We start from the raw sequence: 10435 nt of genomic DNA, 5'->3' as shown, positions 1-10435 counted from the left end.
ACAGATAATGGGATAAAGGTAGTGGTTTTGATATATGATACATGTATCTATATTGTTTAACGATTTTAATTTTAAACAACACGTCTGAGGTAGCTGCGGTAAAACTGTGTTCATTTATTTCCACCTAAATTGATGACACAACCCTCTTGACTTTAACCTGCCAATACACAAACTATGAAACCTTGTAATCATATCTGCTGCATCATGTACAATCTGTTGAAGATTTATTTTAGACAAACCTTTGAATGGAAGTAAAGTTGACTACACTTCCAAGCACAAATAAGGAAAAAAATATATTCCCGGCGATGTTTTATTGTTATATATAGAATAGCGTGCTAACAAGAATTTTTCAGCTTAGAGCGGAAGACTTCTTTCTGTGTCGGGTTGAATGTGTTGTAGATACTAAATATGGAGTTCCTGTCACGCAGTTCTCTGAGTTCTTTCATTCTTTCAACGACAGTCAACTTCTGCGCAAAAAGACGTCCTTCATCAAGATGCTTAGAAGAAAGCTCATAACAGTAAACGACAGTTACCTCAGCTGAAAAGCGCCATTTAAGTCACTATGAATTGAATAATTATGTTAGTAAAATTCTTCAAAAAGTTATTTTTTTATTTTTCAGTTATATGAAAATACCATACCACCAGTTCCTTGTAGCATCAACAGAGTTTCTCTTTTCAAACCTCCCTGTTCTTCTTCTATGATTAGGTTCCTTTCGTTGTAATCCACAAACATAAGAATAACCTGAATAAATTCAATTCCAATTTAAAAGAAGAATTAGGCACATTTGTGTCTAAAACATAAAGATACATGTAATTGTACCGATAAGAAAATGTTCTGATAGAATGCGTAAATTTGATCAACCTTTGATGGGGGCAGAGTTTCCAGACTTTCTGTAGAATTGACTACAACTTTCTTCATTTGTAGAGAGAACCCTGAGCCCATCAACTCCGAGGCCAAATGTACATACTTCTGTTTATCAGATCCATATCCAAAACAAACGACACATAGCGAATTTTCAAGGTTTTCCTAAAATAGATAAACAAAACAATAATCTTTCTCTTTCTTAAGGAAACTGATTTGATATATTCAGGGATATTTGGCTGCATCTTTGAAATTTTGTTCAACACCTTCGATTCAGGTATGGGTTGGGGTTTCTTTTTAGTTAAAGAACTCTCCATCCATTGCTTAACTACTTCTTTATTACCGCTTGGCCTGTTTGTCCAAATAACATAAACCACCGATGCTATTACTAGTAGTGCAGGTATTATTAATAAATCCCAAATTCCATCTACATAACAGAAAAAAAATATGGATATAAAAATGGTTATTTTCAATATTTTACAGAATTTTTTTTAATACTTGGACTACGAAATATTATTTCTAATTGATCAATGCTGAGCGACCATGGAGTGTGGCCGATCAAAAGGTGATGCAACCTCTTCATGTGCGTCTAAATGTAGTACTTGAAATGTACATGTACGAGGGTTGTCCCATAAAATCGTGGACAAAACGTTTTTCTCGAAAAGTAATGGGCGCACTAAGCTGAAATTTTCAGTAAATGTTTATTCATCATATTTAAGTGAATCATGATGTTTTTGATAATATATATTCAAAAATTAAGATTCTATTCTGCTTGAATGTGCACAAGGTATGGTCCTACGGCGCACGGTAAAAATAGCAAGGTTATATTAGAGAAGACATAAGAATTAATTGGTAATAAAAGTTTTCAATACATAAGATAAGGATGAAAATTATCCTAATTTTATTTCTTAATCAATTCTGTTGTCTTTTTAAAATTTTCAAGGCATTTGGTTAATTTTTGGCAGTTTCCCAAGCATTTGAAATGGGAAAGTAATAAACACAATACACGAGAAATGGCGACTTTTTATGACGTTACGGCGCACCGGAGAGCAGTTCAGATAGATTAGGATGTTGTAATGACGCCTTAAGAGACTTTAAATGAATACAGAAGAAAGAAAATATGAAAAATATCACCAGATCTTTAGTATATAAATGAAATGAAAGTTTTCTTAGTGAAATCTTCGTGGTCGAGTCCCCAGATAGCACATACATGTAACATATGGACAGACTGCCATTTGTAATAGCAAAGGACGCTGTCACTGTCGACCGTTGATGTGAGATTCTCTTTTAGTTGAATGATGGTGAGAATACTGTCTGTAACTTGCTAATAAATATTCAGAAGATCGCATGAGTGTGCCACATTGGTTTCTTAACTGGTCATAGATACTCACATATGTAAATCAATAAAATTTCTAAATTTAAGTGGGGCTTATCCAACTTTAAGTTTAGCAAAGATAAAACGTGACGCTGTTTTAGACACTTTGACGTTATCATCCGTGCGCCGTAGGGCGATATACATAACATATAATATCACAATTTGTTTACCTATGCATATATCTATTTGAAATTTGCTATGTATATTTATAATTTATCTACTAAAAAGTGGTGAAAATTTCAGAACGCAGTGATGATTATTTTTCAAACTAGACAACTTGTCCACGATTTTACGGGACAACCCTCGTATATATTTACCAGGTTTATATTGCAACGTTTCCATTCCATCCGGTCCTTTGATGCATTTCCTTTTTATTTTATGTCCACATCTGTATGCAAAACTTGGATAAGATAAACAAAAGCTTTTCAATGAGTTAATCGTATCATTTAAAGACAATATTCCTTTCTTATTACTTTTCAAATGTACATTCAAAGCATCCATAACTTTTCCATTATGTTTAAACTTTTGCTGGATTTGTCTAACAGTCCAAAGTCTTGCCTCTGCTAATTCTGAGACCTGTTGACGTAAGAGTCTGTGCAAATAGTGCAAGGTGCTTTTTGACGTCATCATCAACTTCTTCATAGATCTCTTTAAATCGTTTAATATTGGTACCAGAATATTCTTTGTCAAATGTGATTCAGATGAATGTTGGTTAGATGAATTATATTTTACTTCTTTGGGAGATTTATATTTGATAAATTGTATTTCAACTATTTCATGTAAGTTGCGTATTTTTTCTTCATAAAGATTTTCAAATATCTTTCCTCTTTCGGCCTCAAAGTGATGTTTCAGTTCATCTTTTGCCTTATCAACGTATGATTGTGGGTATGATGGATGTTTTGCATGAAGGTTTAGCAAATCTTCAGAACATCTTGTCAGGTCTCTGCTAATTTGAAGTTGTCTTTCCATTGTCGTTTTGACTAGATTCCTTTGCTCTGCTACTGACTCAGCCAGACTGTTTACAGATAGTTTAACACTTTGTAACCCTGCTTCTAAGCTGTTCACTGAACTCACATAATGATTTTGCCTTTTCTTTATTTCTCTAAACTCCATCTGGCAGATGTGTTGGATCTCCTGCATTTTATGCTGAATGACCATACACCACAAAATCGAGCAGCTAGAGGTAGACACGTACACATAAATAAAAAAAAAGTACCACGAGATTTTGAGAGTGAAGCAACAATAAAAAAAAATAGTAATCTGGAAACTTACCAGGTGAAGAAACCTGTCAAAGTATGTGCCCATAATAGCCTTTTAAAATTAAACTCTGATGACATCAGGTATCCTACTTTTTAAAACGTTAACTGTTAAAAAAAGAAAAAAAAATCAATACTGATTACGGCGTAGTAATAGTGATAATCAATATGCTGGTCAACATCTGTTGCACTTTATTGTAATTTGTTGAAATTTGAAATTGAAGTAGAGGGGGCAGTCAGAAAAAAAAATCGACAAGCAATTTTAAAAATGACATTGAAAGAAAAATTAAAACTGACCAAACTGTGAAAAACCGACTTCCCAAATCCTGTCATTTTGTCATTGTTTATAATATCATTTAAATTGAGATCCTCGCCGTTAAGCAAAATATATTCTCCCTGCACATGGCAAAGTGTACTGAGCACCACTTTTTTGCGAGTTGATTTTCAGCTTCCATTCGGTATTTGAAATGTGTTAAATGTAAGAGGAGTTCCAGAATCAGGTTTTTGTAATATAAAAAAAATGCGATTTAATTCTCATGTTGCCGCTGAGTGTAATTGAAAATCAAAAACACATATTGCTCATCTACGCTCCTATTCATATTCACAAACTCACAGTCCCCCTTTTTTTAAACTTAACTTTTTACCATAAAAAATGTAAATTGAAAAGAACCCCAAACAGCTGAAAAAAATTGCCCTTAATCCTCAACATAATAAGATTTTCTGGTTTGGACAATCTCCATTTTAAAAGGATTTTTTCATTGATATATGGTAATAAACTGGTTATTAACTGGTATATAATGTCTTTTGTTAAACGCCTTATTATGCACAATTCAAACAAACTTTATCTACAAGACACTCGCATTCTTTTCCTAGAAAAATCAGTTTAAGGAAACGCATAACTGTGAGAAGCCCCGTTTCGTTAATTATTGCCATTTAGAAATACCACCATTTCAAAAAGCTGATATCACCTCATAACCATGCGTAAAACCCTAACTCCTTTTTTTTAAAAATAAATATTGCAGTTGTGTGTAAAGTTGCAATGGTTTTCGAGGGGTGGAAATCTAAACGTTAAACTAAACTTCATGCAAATTTATCATATTAAACTGAATATTTCATACAAATACACGTAACAGTAAACCTTGTGCGCATAAACTCTTCACAGTCAATATATTAATATATATATTTTTAAAATATCATCCGTTGTCAAACAGTATCAGCTAGCTGTAGCTATGCTGGAAAATGTTGCTTCATTATTCAGCAGGTGATGGTGTTTTGAAGAAATGTTTCTTGAAGAATCAGATACCACAAATTTACATGACAGTATGCAAATCACACTATTATATACAGTGTATATATAACAATAAATATCAACAGGCCCCCTCATACGTTATTGATAGCGCTTGCATGAAGATAGATTATGGTCAGATTTGTGCTACCTTATATCAAATAATCATATTTTAGACTTGACCAGTACGTACATGTACGTCAATAAAAATAATGAAATCTTGCGGTGTTTAACTCTTAAATTTGAAACTGGAGAATCTGAGCCACTCAAAGACATAATCTTTATTTACGTGTTTAATTTTAACAATGGTATATAGGTTTAATTATCAAGATTTTTGTTTTGGAAAAATTGTACTGTTATATCAATACAAATGTCTTTATGCTAAATAATTTACTTCCTTACTGACGACAATCTTTGTATTCATTACAAAATCAATATTATAATTTATGAGATAGTCAACTCGTAAAAACAAGTTAGATAACTTATTTGTTAACAGAGATAAAACTCGTTCTTACGAGATAATTCGTTCAAACTTTTCAATAAAAAGCCCTTTCGGCTTCCATAAATACAAAACAATTCTTGCATTACGTAACTGTGTTTAGAGTTAAAGCGGATGTTACATATTTCTTTGAAATTTCCCTTTTAAAGTAAATAATGTACATAGATTCATAAAAACACAATAAACGTTAGAAAAGCTTTCAATATCCAAACAAAAAATTTCTCGAATGTGTATCCTGACATCTCTTCTGTTTAGGCGGCTACAGTTCAAAATATTATAATCAGAACATAATTTATAAAAAAAATCATTTACACATCCTTTAATTTATAAATTTTTTCTCATATGTACGAGTTATTCTTTTTATCAATAAAATCTTCATTGACTTTTCATGCTTAAGGTAATTAAATTCATAAAAATTCTTAATATGTACTGTAAAATACTTGAATTGATATCAGATTATTTTATACATGTACATGTATAGAAAATTTTGTTCATAAATGAGTCGGCTACCCGAAGTGCTTATAACAATGATATTTAAGAAATAAGGTATAATTTTTTGAGTTTTATTGGGATGTAAAACGGGTTGGTCACGTGATCAAATCCCATAAAGCCCGAAGGGCTTTATGGAAGATTTGATCATGTGTCAACCCGTTTTACATCTCAATAAAACTCAAAAAATGATACCTTATTACTTATATTTACATTTGTGACTTATTCATACTTTATATTTGCCTGATTGTTACTTTTAACGTGTGAAATGCGTTAATTTTTCAAACCCAACGGCATGTATGTAATCCACTAAACGCGCGTCGACCCTTTATGACGTCACAGAGAAATTACGTGGAACGTTTATCCAAACGCACATCTATGACCTCTTGACCCCAAACCTGTATTTACACAGTTATAAAAACGCTTGCCTTCAGTAGTGTTATGTAAAGGAAAACATTTGCAAATGTAAATATTTATTCTTAAATTTAAGGTTCAGATAAATATCCACATTAAAGCCGCTGAAACCATTCGAGCTGTTAAAATACAATGTATAAACTAACAAGTTTCATTTAAGACAAAATCAGTTCGATACTAATGACACAAAGAAAAAAAGTAACTTACTTTCACTGTGTAGTATGTCAAAAAAAGATAACATTGTATTAAATGGAAAACAGGATACGGAAGGAGAAAAAGGATGTATGTCATTTTCTTACATCCCTATCGTACTTGCATGTGCCTAAAAACTATATATATATAAAACAAATGTACATGTACATTAAATAATTTCTAATTTTATCTTTGGTATACTAGCGTTTTTCTAGTTTTTGGAAGTTACCAAACCTGCAAGTTAGTCAGCATTTTTTTTGTTACATGGAATAAAATCACCTCATCCTGAAACATAACACTAATTGATTTTAATTGTAAAAAGTGATCATGTTTATATTAATCACCAAAAAACCTTTTTAAAAAATCATTATAGCGAGCGCAGCGAGGCGGCGCGAAGCGCCGCTCGCGTAGCGAGCTCAATAAACTAACGTGTACGAACGTAGGAAATTCGGGTTGAAATCTGCACATTGTTCCAAGAAATTTTTATCTCACCGCGTGAAAAAATTCCAAAATCCCAGTAATCCTTTGCGGTACATAGCAACGTGGCTTAAACATAGCAACACCTTACTTGAAAAAAATACAAAACAACGATTTATTGCAATTCCCATGCCAGCAAACCATCGTTTGCTTCCTAGTTCCTAAGTCTACAGAACTTTTTATCTGACGTCATATTTTGGTCACTTTAACGGTTCGGGTATTTCCGATTTTGTCGGAAACTTCCGAGAAGTTCGGAATCTCGATCCCGATGTTTGGTTAGTGATTTCTTTACATTATTTTGTTTTCTTTCTTTTTTTCTTGAATGATAGGCAGTTCATGTGTCATGTGTGCAGGTTTTTGATGGTACATAACTGCGCTCGCCCCAACGGTCATACCGTAAAACATATTAATACAATTACTACTCTAAATAAGATAGATGAGGATCGACATATATGTGTAAAGTGTTTTATTTTTCAATATCATTTATTTATTATTATCATTGATAAATCTTTACCTTCTTCCGTACAATGTAAGTCTTAGAGAGTAAACAAAATATGAAATGCGAATGAATGACTAGAGCTTTTTTCAGCTTAAGGACCTTTTTCCGGTTAACTTACACTGTACTGTCTTTGTTTATTAGTCCAGATGAAACCACAGGGGACTATAACTTTCATCTGAATCTGTCCATCCATTTGTCCCTGTGTCTGAATCCGCCATTAAAAAAAATAATTCAAATTTTCTTCTTAAATCTTTTGAGTGGATTTTGTCGTATATTTTATACTGAATGAAACGCATTAGAACAAAATATGAGAATTTTTTTGACAATGTGGCCGAAAATTGGTCTGATGTGCATTTAGGTTACTTAATTAACACTTAAATCGCTGTTCAAAATGACTCGATCATGAAATGTATAGCGTCACGTAGGGAAAGTGATAAAATGCTAAAAACACGCGCAAATTGATGATGAAAATTTTGTGATCACATTGTGTAATGCTAAACGATGCATTAGAGTTATACACTAATTTGGTCCGTGAGCTTGGCAACTTTAACGTCGATTTTACTCTCACACGCGTACGTAAGCGTCGCATGCGTAATGTATTTAGCAATTCACACTGGGAAAATGTAGCAAGTGTTTGTTGAGACTTTCTTACAAAGAATAAAAATGTGTGATAACAATAATGACAAACGTATTCGAAATACTAGTAATAGTTTTAATTTAATTCAAAAGTTTACAATGCGTTTCTTTTTCCTTTCAGTATATTTGACTTCACTGATTTTCTTTTAGGAAACTGAAAAGATGTCCAACATGTCCATAAGCATAGGCGTAGTCACAGGGGGGGCAGCGGGGGCACTAGCCCCCCCACTTTCAGATCTGGGGGGGCAAGAGTATGTCTGTGCCCCCCCACTTTTTAATGAAGAACAAAATCACAGCTATTTTGAAATAATATTAATACATAGTTGTATAATAAAATTGTGTAGAAAAATTGAAATTGAAAGTAACTTGCCTTTGAAAAAAAAGTTGGCCACTACCCCCCCCCCCCACGAAATAGGATTTTCGATTTTTGGGAACTTTCAATTTTTGAACCTTTTGGACTTGAGCCCCCCCACTTTTAAGTTTGTGACTACGCCTCTGATAAGATATGAATAACGCGTTCAATGGTATATTTGTGTATATTTCTATTGTAAAATGAAAAGTAAGGTTTCTTCGGTTTTCGCTACGCGCTGCGCAGTGGAAAGATCGTCTGCTCTTGAGACGCTAAGTAAGGAGTTGATCCTTCGCGGGTTCGAATTCCAATGTGGGACATGGAGTTTGGTCTTTCGGATGAGACCGTATAAACTGAAGTCTAGTGTCGCAGTAGATGCTGGCACGAAAAAGATTTCTCACTGCTCAATGGCAATAAGTGCCGTGTATAAGACAAAATTTGCATCTCTCTACAGGCAAGTGGTTGCTTCTCCATATATAGACAAAACAACTGCTTTCCCATCTTCCCAAGTCAAGAGTTTCTGATCCGCTCCGCTCCACATAAACCCTTGACCGAATAGGCTAAGTTTGACGGGGTTAGAAATGCGTTCTCTGATTGGTCTCGTGTACGTTTGCATAAACCAATCAAAATCATTGTATTATTTAAACTGAAACTACATCGTAAATAGAAAAACACGCCAGTTTTAGTCCCAAGGATAACGTATTTTTCATTAGATAGCCCTTTTAAAGGTTTGTCTCAGTTTTTTAGTTGAGTTATATTGAATTTATTACCGACTACCAATATTATCTCGAATTCGCTGTTGAATTCGTTTACTCTGATTGGCTAATAGCAGAGGTCAGGAGAGTTCAAAATATGTAATCTCACTAGATGGCGTGACAGTAAATCCCGTCAAACTTAGCCTATTCGGTCAAGGGTTTATGTGGAGCGGAGCGGATCAGAAACTCTTGACTTGGGAAGATGCTGCTTTCCTCGTGTACCACAGTATGCAGTGATGAATCACGCAAGCAAAATAAAATTGCACGGTTTTAAGTTTATAAGGAGTGACTAAGCATGCTCTTATGTCATCATGTAAGATTTGTAAGTTTATTGGGATCTTAGAATAAATGATTTTGTATAATAATTGGGAGCACAATGCAGGATTTGGAAATAAAATATATAGAGGATATACATATATATATATATTGTGTGATTTGATATTGGCTTCATCTAACAAGTTGAAATGGTTTATATATTCGCGAGGCTTCAACTTCAAAATTAGTAAATCTCAAATAATTTTTCAGGAAATGCGAATTAAAAACCTACTATACATTTTGCTGTTCAAATTTGATCAACAACAACATTTTAGAAATTAAAAGCATAGTTATCCAGGCTTTTGAAGAATTTGCACAATTTTTATACATATAAGTTACATTAATTTCTTCTATTTTCATCGATCATTTTACAAGGCTAAGTGTATAAAGATTTTCCTATCATTGCAAAACACCACAAATTACTTATTTCATATCGTTAACATTGGTAGCTATGGTTAGCTGAAAATGAATCCCCAGTCCTTTAAATATGTAATTTTATAATATTTTATGTAAAATTTCGACTTTTTATAAAATCTCACTTAAAACTTCATAGAACATTGAAGCATATTGAGAGCATAAAATGAAAATTATTGCATGAAAAGAATTATTTTTTAAGCTTCATTTTGAGACCTTTTGAATTTAATTATAAATTAAAGAGTTATCCTTCCTAGCTGATGATCGGAGTACCTTAAAAAATAACAAGCAAATGGAATTATATTGTTTATTTCCTGTTATCAAAGAAAACAGTTAGTTTTGAACTTTATATACATAAAAAATTTTAACAATCATAAGATATTTTGTTCAAAATTATATATTAAAAAGGAGAAATACTTATTTATGGGCAGCGGAAAGGGCAAAAATTACCATAATGAGAAAACAAACAATTATTTTAATTTCAATGACCATAAAAACTTAACAAATGATATACAATGCATAATCAACAGACCTTTTCGCAGAACAAATATACATTAAAGCAAAACCAACGACCACGTACGTAACAAACATATATAAATGCAAAACCAACGATCATCT

The 10435-nt window shown here is 32.8% G+C and overlaps 1 protein-coding gene across 3 annotated transcripts; it reads right to left on the bottom strand.

The window, feature by feature from the left end:
* Positions 1 to 296: 296 nt before the first annotated feature.
* On the bottom strand, positions 297 to 7485 carry LOC134238011 (uncharacterized). Of its 3 annotated transcripts, none has more exons than XM_062720140.1 (7): positions 7467 to 7485; positions 3510 to 3601; positions 2555 to 3414; positions 1129 to 1289; positions 863 to 1027; positions 640 to 742; positions 297 to 538 (listed from the first exon to the last, which is right to left on the bottom strand). In XM_062720140.1, the coding sequence occupies exons 2-7, from the start codon at positions 3572 to 3574 to the stop codon at positions 336 to 338; spliced, it is 1557 nt and encodes a 518-aa protein (XP_062576124.1). In that variant the 5' UTR covers positions 3575 to 3601; positions 7467 to 7485; the 3' UTR covers positions 297 to 335. The 3 variants fall into 3 exon arrangements, with proteins under 3 accessions (XP_062576124.1, XP_062576123.1, XP_062576122.1); XM_062720139.1 differs by lacking the exon at positions 7467 to 7485 and adding an exon at positions 6388 to 6406; XM_062720138.1 differs by lacking the exon at positions 7467 to 7485 and adding an exon at positions 3791 to 4193.
* Between the last annotated feature and the right edge of the window lie 2950 nt (positions 7486 to 10435).

Source organism: Saccostrea cucullata, unplaced genomic scaffold (genome assembly GCF_032062105.1).
Source record: "Saccostrea cucullata isolate Sc308-1 unplaced genomic scaffold, CSIRO_AGI_Scuc_v1 ctg4439, whole genome shotgun sequence".
NCBI lineage: Eukaryota > Metazoa > Mollusca > Bivalvia > Ostreida > Ostreidae > Saccostrea > Saccostrea cuccullata.
This window is presented reverse-complemented; position numbering and strand designations above follow the sequence as displayed.